Here is a 15,337-nt window from a genome sequence, read left to right on the forward strand (position 1 = left end):
ACACCATATACAAAAATTAACTTAAAATGTATCATGGACCTAAATGTAAGAGCTAAAACTATAAAACTCTTAGAAGAAAACATAGGAGGAAATGCTCATGGCCTTGGATTTTGCAATGGATTCTTAGATATGACACCAAAAGTGTAAGCAACAAAATAAAAAATAGATAAATAAGACTTCATCAAAATTAAAAACATTTGTGCTTCATCAAGAAAATGAAAAGGCAACCCACAGAATGGGAGAAAATATTTGCAAATCATATATCAAATTAGGAGTTAGTATCCAGAATATATGAAGAACTCTTACATCTCAACAACAAAAAGACAAAACAATCCAATTAAAAAATGGGCAAAGGACCTCAATAGACATCCCTCCAAGGAAGACATACAAATGGCCAATGTGCAGATGAAAAGTTGCTCAACATCATTAGTGATGGAGTTTGGATGTGTTGTCCTCCCAGAACTCATGTGGAAATCTGATCCCCAATGTGGCAGTGTTGGGGTATTTAGAGCTGTTTGAACCATGGGGGCAGATCCCTCATGAATGGATTAATGCTCTCCCTGGGGGAGGAGGGGTAGTGAGTGAGTTCTCACTCTATTAGTTCCCACGAGAGCTGATTATTTAAAGGACCCTATTACCTCCTGTCTCTCTCTTGCTTCCTCTCGCCATGTGATCTGCTTGTACCTACCAGCTGCCTGCCACTTTCCACCATGTGTAAAAGCAGCCTGAGGCCTATGCCAGATGCAGCTGTCCCAGAATCATAAGCCAAATAAGGCTCTGTTCTTTATAAACTACCCAGTCTCAGGTATTCTGTTATAGCAGCACAATAACAGACTAATATAATTAGTCATCACAAAAATGCAAATCAAAACCATAATGAGATACCACATCACACCCATTAAGATGGCTATCATCAAAAGGTCAGGTAACAACAAATGTTGGTGAGGATGTGAGAAATCAGAACTTTCATATACTGCTGGCAGGAATGTAAAATGGCACAAGTACTTTGGAAAATTCTGGTGGGTCCTCCAAAAGTAAAACATAGTTGCCATGTAACCCGAAAACATTTTGCTAAGTAAAAAAAGCCAGGCATAAAAGATCACGTGTATGATTCCATTTATATAAAATGTGTGGAACAGAAAAATCTATAGACAGAAAGTACATTAGTGTTTGCTTAGGGGTGGGAATGGGGCAGGAGGGACAGAGAGGTGACAGTTAAAGGTCCGGGGATTCATCTTAAGGTGACAAAAATGTTGTAAAATTGACTATGGTGATGGCTGCACAAATCTATGACTATACTAAAATCTGAACTGTACACTTTAAGGGGATGCATTTTATGGTATATGAATTATATCTCAATAAAGCTGTTACCAAAAAAAAAAAACAATCCACAAATTAAAGCCTCTTCTTGAAATGTAAGTTAGAATTAGATTAGGACTACAGTCCCAGCTGGAGTGGGGAAAGCCAGGGCGGACGTTGTAGGTCTTGGTGGAGACTTAGCCCTGGAAGAGTATCTAAGGCCATGGCTGGCAAGAGGCCACTCCAGGACTCGAGAGAGCACAGCCACCTTCACCAAGTCCCCATGTGGGGGAAACTGGTGGGGGAAGGGGCCGCACCACCAAAATAGAACAAGACTTACTCGAGCTGGACCCACACCAACAAACATCTCCAAGAACTCAGATCCACTAACAGTGATGAAGGGGACGTTGGCTTCTCCAGCTGTGGCCTTAGCTAGCAGTGTCTTCCCAGTGCCTGGAGGACCAGTGAGAATGGCACCCTTCACGTATAATAAAGAGAAATTACGTTTAATTAGAATTTCAAAAAAGTAAATTGGATATCCACAAATAATTCCAAGGTATAACTCTATCCATAAATCTTATTGACATACATTAAATATTTTTTAAACATTTGAACTACAGAAGAACATTTTTACATTAGTAAAAAAAATAAGAAAAGAGTTATTAGAGACAACTTTGTTTCAGAAAATTTGGTAAGAATGTGAAATCTTAAATAATTCCCTTATTTTGTAAGATTTCCAGTGCTGCATTTTAGGCCTTTAGTCTAACAGTATATATAAAGGGTGACTTAAGCTAGGAAGCTACTAATAAACCAACCAAGGTTTACATAAATAAGTCAAGAAAACACAAACACCAAACTCCAATTTATATCATTATCTTACTCTTTACAAGTAAAATTGGTTTCTGAACTGAAATAATAAACCTAACCACTAATTTCTATTTTCATATACAAGTCTGTACATTTCTAGCATGGATGAACTTGTGGCTTAAAACCTAACTCTGTGAATTTGCTTTTGTGTTCATTTTCCATTAAGTGACTAGCTATAAACAGTGTCGTCTCTGTTATAAACAGACATACCTCCATTCCACCACATTCCCAAATACTGGTGTGGCAAGGTGGATAACACGGTCAAAAGATATTTTTTCCCCAGACTTTGTAAAAAAAACTTTAAGGTATTTTTAATTTTGCTTGTTTTCTTCTTTAGAAGTTTCACAAATGAAATAAAAATCTAATGGCCAATGATTACCTTAACTAAAAAGAAAAACTGTAAGTGTTTGCTCAAGTATGAAACTATTATACTGAGTTGCAGAGCTGCCCAGGCATGATGTGACTGGGCATTAAGTAATAGCAAATTATAAAATCATAAAACATGACTTTTTATCCATTAAAGGCAAGACATGAAAATCAAGGAAATGATGATCCCCTTTACAAAGGATTCCTTTAAAGTAAACTTTTTAAATAGATTTAAAAAGAATCAGTTAAACATTTTTTACTCATTTACTGATAACAGATGCATCCAACAAACACAAAGTGTCCATTCTGTGCTCGCCCTGGAGGCACAAAGCCTGTGGGGCAGACCCAGCACGAGCAGGGTGGGCGGGTGCACTGGTGGGAGTAGGGAGGCGACCAGGCACAGGCAGATGGTCTGCACACACCTGCGGAGTGAAGGGGCACTGGGGAACAGCAGAGCGAGCTATGCCCAGGGTGCTACGGTTACTGAGCAATGCGGCGTCTAAATCAGACTGGAGGGAGAAAACGAATCAAGGCAGGCTCCCAAGAAGAAATAAGACAAATATTCTCAGGAATGCATACACTACACGCAAGGCGGCACATGCACGCAGAAAACTAACCCAAAAGACTCCCAAGTTGGGCACCGACTAATAAGCTACGATAGAAGAAGGACAGAAATACAGCTACTTACGATACGTAATCAAATGTTATAAAATTACAACTTCAGAGATCAAAAAATTCTTCAAAAGATTTTGGGTTAATCTTCTGAAAGTTCATTTTACCTTTGGGATTTTTGCTCCTAGGTCTTGATACTGCTTTGGGTTTTTCAAGAAATTCACAAATTCCATGATCTCTAGCTTGGCCTCCTCACAGCCAGCCACATCTTTGAACTTCACATCTATCTCATCCTTTAAGACCTTGGCAGTGGTTTCTCCAACACTGAAGAGTCCACCCATCCCCCGGCCCGTTCGACCAATACCAGCAGGTCCTCGTCTTATGGTGTACAGCAGGAACGCGATGATGAGCACCGTGGGCAACATGCTCAGCAGAAATGAACTAGAGGGACAACACACAACAGTGATATGTTTTGAATGACTGTTAATCTTTGGCTTTTTAAATATTTTCCAAGATATATTTTTTGATAACTGCTTCATATATATTTGCAAACATAAAAAAATTTTTTAAAACCTGAATATTCAAGTATTTCATCTGAGGTAACAAGGAGAATCTTAGTCTGTTAATATCACTAAAATAGAATCATGAAAGATCAAAGAAAAAAATCTGTTCTCAACATGTTCGCTATTAATATTTTATTCCTATCCCAATAACCACCACTTATGCACAGCACTAACTGTGATTTACTATCATTGTATCTGAGTTTCAAAGAAATTTCTTTCAAATTACTCACTTACAAACTCTAAACATGATCCTCGTGTTAGTCTAGATAGAAATTCCAGTTCTCTAATTGGGATGTATCAGCTTATTCGGAAGAAATATCAAATATCCAAATATCAAATCCTTGTTAATTTAATAGCATGTCTGTTTCAAAAGTAACATGTGCAATGTTGAAGCCCATCTCTTGCCGTGCCTAGGCCACTCTGCGACTTGTACAGGTTCAACAGGGACTCCCAGGGGAAAACTGACAGCCCTGCAGCATTCTGCCTGCTTTAAGGAGAGCTAACTGCTCAGGAATGACTCAAAGCCTGAGGGTGCCTTCTGCTTTTTGTTTGCCTTAATAAAGTTTATTTCAACGTAACTGTGGGTACAGATATATATTTATATAGGTTAACATAATGCAATTTAGTTTAACTTATCCTAAGAAATTTAGATCAAAACATTGTACATAGTTTAGCTCAAAACTGAAATAAAAACGAAAACCAGGATTTCCTTTCTAGTTTTTCATCTACTACAAATGTGTAAATGTTGCTAGAGCAGGCAGCAGGAAAATTTTACCTTTGGCTTATTTCTGGAGGGGAGGAAAAAGCATGTACTAACCATAAAATTTTAACTTCCAAGAAAGATGGCAGAATACACAGTCCCCAGCATCACCCTCTCCCACAAACAATTTACAATTAAAAAGCAATGACTACCAAGCTAGGGCCTCTAGAGCTCAAGGGAAGAGGAGGAAATGCCTACGGAGTTCATGAAGTCACGAGAAGCCACAATGAGAGAAAGAAAGTATTGCTCTGACCATTTCGAGCCCCAACCACTTTCAAGGCTGGCCCTGGTGAGCACATGGAGCAAGACCTGGCAAAAGCCACTGCTGTGCCCTTCCTACGAAGTTGCTTGGAGCCTGCAGGGGAGAAAAGGGCCTTGGTGGCCACCAGACCAGCAAGACCACTGACAGCATTCCCATGGATCCACAGAGCAGCAAGGGGCCACAGACAACTGAAAAAAGGAGCCATTCAGAGGCCAGTGACTCATAGCAAGGGACGGGCGCATGGCCTGTCCCATGGGAAGTGTTAGGAGTGTGGCAGAGACAGGCCACCAGGGGTACATTGGGGCACAGCATGGACAGCTGATCTGCCTGCCCTCCAATCAGCACAGGCCCACTCAGTGGAGACTGGTCAGGAACACAGAACTGCATGGGGTGCAGTTTACTGAAAGACTCAGGCCCAGACCAGAGTTTCCACACAACCCAGGTGAAATGGACTTCACAAGACCCATTAGTGCTTACAGGGTCAACAATTAAAACCTGAACTGCACAAAAAGCCTTCCCCAGAGAAGTAGCAGCAAAGCAGCAATTTAGCTTAACCACAAGGCTTGCAGTGGATTGAATTATGTCCCCCCAAAACTCCCTAAAGCTTGAACTATGTCCCCCAAGTTTTATGTATTGGAAACTTAGCCCCACTGTGACTGTTAAGAGGATGGGAAATCCTATTATGGTAACTGAAACGTAGGGCCTTGAAGAGGTGATTGGCTTGTGGGTCCGTGCAGTAATGAATGGATTAAAAATGGTGGTCAAGGGCATGGTTCTGAGGGCTTTAAAAGAAGAGGAGAGTCTGTCTTTTGCTCTCTCTGCTCCCACCGTCTTGCAACGTGAGACCTCTGGGTCACTGTGGCCACCACCAGATGGACATTGGACTTCCCAGCCTCAGAAACTGTAAGCAATAAATGCCTTTTTTTTTTTTTTATAAATCACCCAGTTCTATGTATTTTGTTATAAGCAATGAAAACAGACTAATAGAAGGCTTAAGTGTTGATCCCCACAAGAAGTTCTCCCATTTTAGAAGTAACCAAAGGACAACAAATTAGTTCCAGTGCAGAGTATAAGTGGTGGGAATAGTGAATAATCCAACACAGAACTGAAAGAAAAAACAAAAAACCCACAGATCAGAGACAAAGTTCTGATGTTAACCAGTAAAGGTCTAACACCACCAAAGAACACCTATAAAAACTAGAAGGGCCAGAAGTCCCCAAGCTCCCAAGTTGGGGGCACTGAGGGCATCAGCCACACACCCCCCAACATCCACATCCAGCACAGCGACAACCACCAGGACACCACCAGAAGCACCCTGGGCTCCTGAGCCAGGGCACTGGGGAACCGAGGGTCTCAGCTACACTCCCTGATGTCCACACCCAGCCCAATGATGACCACCAAGCCACTGCTGGAAGCACCCCGCACTCCCAGGGGCAGGGGCTGCCGAGGGCCTCAGCCACATCCTTCCAAAGTCCACATCCAGCTCAGCCACAACCAAGCCACCCCCAGAAGCCCCCGGCGCTCCCCTGCCCAGGGGAAAGAGGGGGTGCCATGGGCCTCAACCACATTCCCCCACCCTATCTCCCACCCCATTCCCTTCTCCCCCTCCCCACAACAGCTCACAACATCTTAGAATGTAAAAAAAATAATAACGATAATAAATAAGTTAATTTTTTATAAAAAATAAAATAAAATTGTAAAGAATGGTGCAATAAAACATACCAGCCTATAAAGTTAAGTAATTAACTTGCAGCCTCAGGAGCTGGCAGATATACCCTATGTGAAACACAATAGCTATGTGGATTCACATACTGCAGGTAGATAGTAGCGTCTACACAACCAAGACTCAAGATACACTGGGTGACTAACGCACTACCTACCAGTTTTCCTGCTCTTCTTAGATACACAGAAAAATTAAGATTTCTAGTTTCGCTGAAGAACTGGTAACTCTATAGCACGGTATACCCTTCTATATTTGATGCAAATGAGGGTCACCAGAAAGGGTTCTACTAGGTGTATGTGGATTGGCACTCAAAGGTAATATAATTCTCAGATAAGCTCAAAGACAACCAACTCTTGAAATAAATTGAGCATCCACACAGACTTTTAAGTGGGCTTATTCAAAACAACCCCAAGAGAAGCAGCAGCTCTGGTAAGAGGCAGAAGAATTACTTAAAAGTCCTGGAAAACTCTGTGAAAGACAAACATAAGTGATAGTTAAAAGGTGGGAATACCACTCTTTGATATAAAGGAGTTCTTTATACTAAAATCCTACCAAAGGACAGCTTATTGGACATTAATACCCCAAATTACTGCTTACTCAAGATAAATATAAATGTGTAGAAATGAATCAGTCATGTGCAAAAACTAGTAAGTTACTAACGGTTTAAAAGAAAATCTAGCCAAACAGAGAAAAAACTGTTTGAGAATATCATGTGCAATCCTGCCACCTAGTGACACAGAACACAGGGAACCACACACAGCACACTAAATGGCCTTCAAATTATTATCTTTTTAAAACTACTTCTTACCCATCACTTTCAGCAATGTAGACAACAGGTACCCGACTTTCCCCTTCTATGCCCAGTTCTTGCTGTAAAGTTTCCAGATTCCGCTCAAAGGTGTCTACGCTGCCAATATTAAACCAGACGTGTTGCTATAAAGAGAAAAACAAATATCCTAAGAATAAAGTGGAAACAAAGGGTTCAATTCACTAAAGGGTTCAACTTTTTAAGAACTTTTCAGAAATTCTGAAAATCTACAAAAAAAAAATTAAAAAGACTGGTTTTAATGATGTGGTGATTAAATGTTCTCTTAGTGAGAACACTTGGCAAATAAGCATTCTTTACAATATTCCCCAATAGCTCTAAAATTATAAACTCAAAGAACAGAATGAAAAACCTATTTGAAAAAATAATCCCTTTTTATAAATAAATATGCATTTGCTATGGGTCAAACGTATCACCCAACAATTCATGTGTTGGAAACTTGATCTCCACTGTAAGAATGTTAAGAGGTTGGGAAATCCAATAATGCTATTTGAAGGGTGGGGCCTTTGAGGGGTGATTGGATTGTGAGGACTGTGCCCTCGTGAATGTTACTGATAGATTCATGGAGTAAAGGGCATGGTCCTGACGGCCTTACAAGAGGGAATGAGAAAGTTAGGTCTCTCTTGCTCAGCTCATTGTCACCATGTGACACCCTGGTCGCTGTAGAGAGTCACCACCAAAAAGCAGGCCCTCATCAGATGTGTCCCCTGGACCTTGGACTTCCCAGCCTCTGAAACTGTAAGAAATAAATTTCTTTATATCTTTTATAAATCACCCAGTTTCAGATATTCTGTTACAGACAAGAGAAATGGACAGCATTCTTTTCCACTTCTGTTTCCTGGGTGCTTCTCAGCTGCCTATACACAAATTAAAAACTAATGTGATATAATAACAGCTAAAGCATACTGAGCACTTACTAAGTGCCAGGCATAATGTCCTAAGCCCTTCATATACATTAACTCATTTAATCTGGAGAACCATCCCAAGAAGTAGGTACTATCACCAGGGGTGATATTCAAAATCTGAACAATTAGAAAGAGCCACCAGCAACCAGTCAGGGCAGAAGTCCCTTGCCGTGCCAAGGGCACTGCCCTTCCATCTACCAGAGCTGGGGAGTTCCTGAGGGCCCTAGGGAGGGACATCTGAGGGGCTTGGGCAAGGGTCATTTTACCAACCAGTACATAAGTATTCCATAACTGTGCTAATGTCTACTGGCTGAATATGAGCCTTGATTCTCACTGTCCCCGTTACAGATGAGAAAACTACAGGGGCAACTTAACTTGCCATGGTTCCACACGGAAAGGAGGCTAGGATATGAACCCCAGCAGTCTGGCCCCAGAGCCAGTACCCTAATCACCATGTCAAACTGCCTCTCTGCACAACCATGAAGACACTAATAACAACAGCTCACATTCATGGAGTTTTACTAGATATAAGACCCTGTTCCAAGCACCTTGCATGTATTAGCACCACTTTATAGCAAAAAACACTTTGTTTCTCCTTTAACTTGCAACCATTTTTAGAAGTTTTTAAAAAAATCCGAACAATAAGTCTATGATATAAAACTCATAACAACAGAGCAACATGCCATCCCATATTCCTCCCACCAACCAGTATTATTGAGTGAGGAACATTGCTCTAGTACTTCTCTCCACATATCTAAAAATAAAAGATGGATAGTAAGTTTTATATCACACAATAATAGTTCTTGGTAAGCTGTTCACTGACAAAGAAACAAAATTCATGTGGTTACATACTCCAAAACATGTTCATAATACATTTACCACCAATAGGTAATTGAACATTCCCTAACATAGCACCCGCTATCCACTGGGCAACATGCTAAATGTCTGGCTCTCATCAGAGAATCAGTGTGGACCTAGGATCAGCAATACGGGCATCATTCAGGAGCATGTTAGAAATGTAGGTACTCAGGACACAATCTAGATAAGAACCTGGGGGTGGAGTGGGGCAGCGCGGGGGGGTCTCAGGACAATCTAGGTAAGAACATGGGGGAGTAGGGGGAGGTCTCAGTACTCAAGTTGTAACAGTTAGGGTATTCTTATGCACAAGGAAGTTTGGAAAACCATCACTGACTTAAACTATCTCATTTAAGCACCAAGCCCTAAAAAAGCTCTATTGTCACTCCCACTTTAAAGATGCAGAAACGGAGGTTCAGAGAAGTTAACCCAAGCAGCTAGTGAAGAGTAGAACTGACTTGAAGCTAAAGCCTGTGCGATACAGCACAGCACAGTAATTAATATTGCTACTCTATGAGTAGTAGGACACTGAAAATCTTCTGTTTCTGAAAGCTCAAAAAAGTCTTTATTAAACAGGCAATATATGTTCTCTGTAAAAAACTTTGGAAATATACACATACAGAAAATAAAAAGCATCCATAATCTCAACACCCAGAGATAAACACTATCAGCATTTCAATGCCTATCCTTCAAGATTTAATAATACTTCCTTTATAATCTTGAAACATGCATAATTTTTAAAAGAAATCAATACAAACCTTAACTGTACTCTAAAGGAGAAACAAAAAGAAAGTAATTTATAATACAATGGTATGAATTTCAATACATAAATGCTGCATATGCCAGGACTAGAAAACAAGGTCCCCTCCAATGTCAGAAGTGCCCCTGAGAGGAAACAGCACCCCTCTAAGGACCACTGCTCGGCATGGAAACTGACAGCACAGGAATGAGGGGTCTCCAGTGTTAACCAGGTGCCTGGCGTGGGATACTGACTTATTTCTAATATTTTGCTATGTAAACAATGTTCTGAAGGACATCCTTATACAGACATCTTTACACGCATTCTTAATTATTCCCCTAGGCTATATTCCAGGAAGCAAAATTACTGGGCTTGTGTATACTTCCAAAACTGCTAGTATATACACTGCCAAACTGTCCTCTCGAGAGGGAGTGCCAACTTACTTCCCAGCACTAGAAGTCTGAGGAAGAAAAAGCAGCATGGTTACTAATGGACATTTCATCATAAGGGGAGAGATTGCGGGGGAGAAATCAACACAATTAAAGTACCTCCCCTAAATATGACTAAAACACCAGAGCCATGTGACTTTACAGATATATTTATTGACATGTTATTAAAGAGATATGGTCAGCATCACTTTTAGCTTGTCCTTAAATGTTGCCCTGTCTAGGCAGGACAGCCAGAAAATAGTTAAACAGAATTATCCTAAGGGAGCAGGAATGCAGTGCAGTAGAGAAGTCTGGCCCTGCGGAGGGTGCCAAGACTGTGGGGACCGGGGATGGCGAACGGGGGACCGTTTATGTTGCCTATAACAAAATACTTGGAATTAGGTAATTTATAAAGAAAATGAAATTTATTGCTTACAGTTTCTGAGGCTGGGATGTCCAAAGTCCATCTGGTGGTGGCGACAGTGACCCAGGGGTCTCACATTGCAAGACGGTGGAAGCAGAGACAGCAGAGAGAGAGAGACAGACAGACTCTCCTCTTTTAAAGCCCTCAGAACCACGCCCCTGACCACCATTTTTAATCCATTCACTACTGCAAGGTCCTACAATCCAATCACCTCGTCAAGGCCCCACCTTTCAATTATCATAAAAGGATTTCCCACCCTCTTAACAGTCACAGTTTCTAAAACTTGGGGGATACAATTCAAGCTTCAATGAGTTTTGGGGGGACATAATTCAATCCACTACAGATGGGGTACAGCTGACGGAGGTCAAGCCCTGAGAAGGGCTGGGCACCACCTGGGAGCCTCACCTCCACCTCTCCCCCACAATCCTCCAATGCATTCAACTCAGTCTGGGGTCTCTGCAAGTAGAGTCCAAACTGGTTGGACAAGAAATACAAATTATTTTTAAAATAGGAAAACAAATGGAAATTCATATAATATCACAAAAGACTTGGGACAAAGATGATCAGAATTGCTTCTTACACTGATTTGAAAGAAGTTGTCTCAAAACATAAGCAATTCAGATTTTAACATTTTTTCCTTAACCAAACAATTGTTTCTCTGTCTTGAAAAATCATAGACTATTCTGGAATACTGAAAACTGGAATTTCACTCACCGTTTCCTACATATACAGCAAAAGTGATTACCAAAAACAAAACAGGACACTGACCCAATCCCCATATCACTAATGCAGCAGCATGTTCACATTCTCACTGATGTCAGTGAGTACTACACCTGCTGCACTGCTCAACTCTGACACATCTAGTGTGCATATCTACTGCAATGGGAGGGATATTTTCTTTTCAGGTTTAAATCTGAAATGTTCATTTACACCAATTAAAATTATTTACCCCATCAACCGGAGTTTTTCCTGGGATAAAAGTCACTCGAACAAAACGCTTGTTGATGACTTCCAGTCTGTCTACCTAGAATTTTAAAACATTAAACATTCAAACATAAACTTACAGAAAATACCTGAGATATTCTTTTCAGCTCACTTAAAATGCACATAATATTTCAGACATACAAAAAACAATAAAGAATCTGATAGGGATGGTCCGTATTCCCACCTCTAACGCTGTGGAAGCTGCCAGGCATGCTCTCACCCAGAGGTGACCACTCTTTCATTTTGGGGCTGAACCGCCCAAAGCACTTTACACTTGCACTATACACCATGTAACCCTAAACAATATATACATTCACTTTTGCCTGCTTCTAAACTTTAAGAATGGTCTTGTTTTAGGGCCACCCTGTGGCTCACCTAGGAGAGTATGGTGCTGATGGCACCAAGGCCACAGGTTCGGATCCCTATATAGGGATGACCAGTTAGCTCACTTGGGAGAGCGTGGTGCTGACAACTCCAAATCAAGGGTTAAGATCCCCTTACCGGTCATCTTCTTAGAAAAATAAAAAAGAATGGTCTCGTTTTGTATATATTCCTCTGTAACTTTCTTTTTCCTCCCAGCATTACATTTGGGAGGTTTATCCATGCTGACATTTCAGTCCTGCAGGGTGTTCCATTTTATGAGCAAAACCCAATTTATTTACCCATTCTCCTGTTAATAGACAATCAGGCTGTTTCAAATTTTTCACCATCACAAACAATGCTGTTGTGAACATTTTCGTATATACCTTTTTGGGCACATCTTCAAAAATTTCTCAGGATACATACCTGTAGACACATCTTCAACTGCACTAGCTGTTGCCAAATTGTCCTCCAAAGTGGCTCTCCAATTCACACTCTCATCAGCAAAATACTATGATTACTCTACATCCTCACCAGCATTTGGTATTCTAAGACTTTTAAATTTTTGGCATTTTATGAATATAAAATAATTTAAACATTTTTTTCCTTTAATCTCCTAATTATATAGGATTCTTAATAATATTCTTAAACCCCTCATCCTAAGAAATGTGGATGACTAAGGAGCATAAGCCTCATGCAATATGCTTCTTTCTTGCTGTGTTAGTGAGTCTGGAAGGCATGAATGACAAGCGGAGTGAAAACCCCTGAGTGGTTCCAGAGGAGCCAGAAGGGGCAGTAACTGATCTTGAAGGGGTCTTTCTGGAAAGGAATGACTAGAAGAGCACTGCCCCATGAAACTGCTAGGGAGACAGGAGATGCATTCCACAAAACCAGTGAGTCAGGAGCAGATGGAGCTATGGAGACTCCTCCTCAAATAGCTGCTGTCATGCTCGGAAGGACTGCTGCAGCTCTGGCCACACAAAGGACAGGAGTCACTTCTGAGAAAGTAGGCAAATGAGATTTGTAAATACAATAACCTCACTTTCATGAGATTAAACACTTGATTCAAAAATATGAGTACACAAGAGGACTCTAAGAGGATGGTGTAGAAGGAAGCACCAGGAATGCATCTCCCTAACTACACAATTTCACAGGCAGAATCAGCCTGACATAACTTTTGGAACTCTGGAGTCCACTGAAGGGTGCAACTTCCAGGGGAAAGCATGGATGGTCAACTGTGGCTACTTTTGGTCAATTTCAGCTCCTGGCACAGTAGCAGCTACCCATCCCCAGCCCCACAGCAGGCAGCTGTGGCACGTGTTCTGGGAGCAGCTTGCACACTCAACAAAAAGGAGCCTGTCTTCCAAATATCGGGGATCTATGCTCTGATTGATGACTGCTGTTTCTGATAACAGAGATACAGACAAAGAGGCAGTGGCCACTATGGTGCTGTACCTTCCCCTCTGGCTGAAATGACTGCCAAGAGATTTAAAGGGCTAACGCCCTTCTCCCCCCTTCATCTTTCTCTTTCTCCATTTTGGAGCCAGATGTTAAAGACCATAACATACAAAAATAACTGGATATATAGGGAAAATCAGAAAGTGACCGTGCATGCCCATGGAAAGGTGCAAGTTCAGAGAAGATCTGAGCAAACCCAAGTTTACAATGCAGGCTGATCCTTGAGTACAGAAACAGCCTATAACAATAAAAACAAAAGTAATAAATAAAAACAGTAAACAGCAAACCACAGGGAAGGAGAAGAATCTGATTTCCAGAGTTACATTACTGGACTCAAATGTCTGGTTTTCAACAAAAAAATCAAAGGCAACAAAAAGACAGGGAAGTATGGTCCATTTGAAGGAAAAAATAAATAAGTCAACAGAAACTGTTCCTAAAAAGACCTGATGGCAGATCTACAAGTCAAAGAATTTAAAACAACTATCTTAAACATGTTCAGAGAACTAAAGGAAGATGTGGACGAAGTCAAGAAAATGATGTATGAACAAAATAGAAATATCAATAAAGAGAAAGCCTAAAAAAAAAAGAAATTCTGGAGCTGAAAAGTAAAATAACTGAAATGAAAAATAAACTAGAGGGATTCAAAGGCAGATTTGAGCAGGCAGAAGAAAGAGTTGGCAAACTTGAAGATAAGACAACTGAAATTATCAAGTTTGAGGAACAGAAAGAAAAGCACTGAAGAAAAGTGAACAGAGCTTAAGGGACTTGTGGGACACCAACAAGTGGACCAATTCACGTACTGTGGGAGTTCAGAAAGAGAAGAGAGAAAGGGGCAGAGAGGATATGTGAAGAAGTAATGTCTGAAAGCTTTCCAAATTTGATGAAAGACAAGAATAAAAACATCCATGCTCAGCAAACTCTAAAGTAAGATAAATTCAAAGAAACCCACACCAACACACATTATAATACAACTTTTCAAAGACAAAGGCAGAATCTTAAAAGCAGCAAGGGATAAGTAACTTGCCACATGCAAGAGACCCTGAATAAGATTATGAGCAAATTTCTCATCAGAGACTTTGGAGGCAACAAGGCTGAGGGCCAATATTCAAAGCATTAAAAGAAAAAAAAAGCCGTCAACCAAGAATCACATATCTGTCAAAACTGTCCTTCAAAAGTAGGGGAGAAATTAAGACATTCCCAGATAAACAAAAGCTGAGGGAGTTCATTACCACTAGAGCTGCCCTGCAAGAAATGCTGAAGGGAGGCCTACAAAGTACAAGGAAAGGACACTATAGAAAGTAACTCAAAGCCTTATGAAGAAGTAAGGATCTCAACAAAGGTAAATACATGGGTAATTATAAAAGTCAGTATTACTACTAGGGCCGAGCCCGTGGCACACTCAGGAGAGTGCAGCACTGGGAGCACGGAGACGCTCCCGCCACGGGTTCAGATCCTATATAGGAATGGCCGGTGCACTCACTGGCTGAGTGCCGGTCACGAAAAAAGACAAAAAAAAAAAAAAAAAAAGTCAGTATTACTATAACTTTGGTTTATACCTCTGCATTCTGTTTTCTACATAATATAAGAGACTAATGCATTTTTTTAAATTATTAATTTATGTTTTGGGGCATATGATGCATAAAGGTGTAATTTGGGGACACCAACAACAAAAAAGGGTGGGGATAGAGCTATACAGGAGCACAGTTTTTCCAGGTTTTCATGTTGGTATAAATTCAAATTAGAATGCCACAACTTTAGGTTGTTAAATGTAATCTCCACGGTAATCACAAAGAAAACAGCTATAAAATGTAAGAAAGGAATTTAAACATTTCACTACAAAAAATCAACTAAACACTAAAGAAAACAGTGATGCAGGAAATGGGGGGGGAAGCTGTAAGACGTATAG

At 40.6% G+C, this 15,337-nt stretch overlaps 1 protein-coding gene across 1 annotated transcript in view; it reads right to left on the bottom strand.

The window, feature by feature from the left end:
- Positions 1–15,337, bottom strand: part of AFG3L2 (AFG3 like matrix AAA peptidase subunit 2) — a 48,650-nt gene that overhangs the window by 18,514 nt on the left and 14,799 nt on the right. The window contains exons 6-9 of the mRNA XM_063076785.1: positions 11,579–11,653; positions 7,261–7,385; positions 3,312–3,585; positions 1,640–1,777 (exon numbers count right to left, since the gene is read on the bottom strand). Coding sequence (XP_062932855.1) covers positions 1,640–1,777; positions 3,312–3,585; positions 7,261–7,385; positions 11,579–11,653 — 612 coding nt within the window. The remainder of the gene's footprint in view (positions 1–1,639; positions 1,778–3,311; positions 3,586–7,260; positions 7,386–11,578; positions 11,654–15,337) is intronic.

This window comes from Cynocephalus volans, chromosome 13 (assembly GCF_027409185.1).
Source record: "Cynocephalus volans isolate mCynVol1 chromosome 13, mCynVol1.pri, whole genome shotgun sequence".
Classification (NCBI taxonomy): Eukaryota; Metazoa; Chordata; class Mammalia; order Dermoptera; family Cynocephalidae; genus Cynocephalus; species Cynocephalus volans.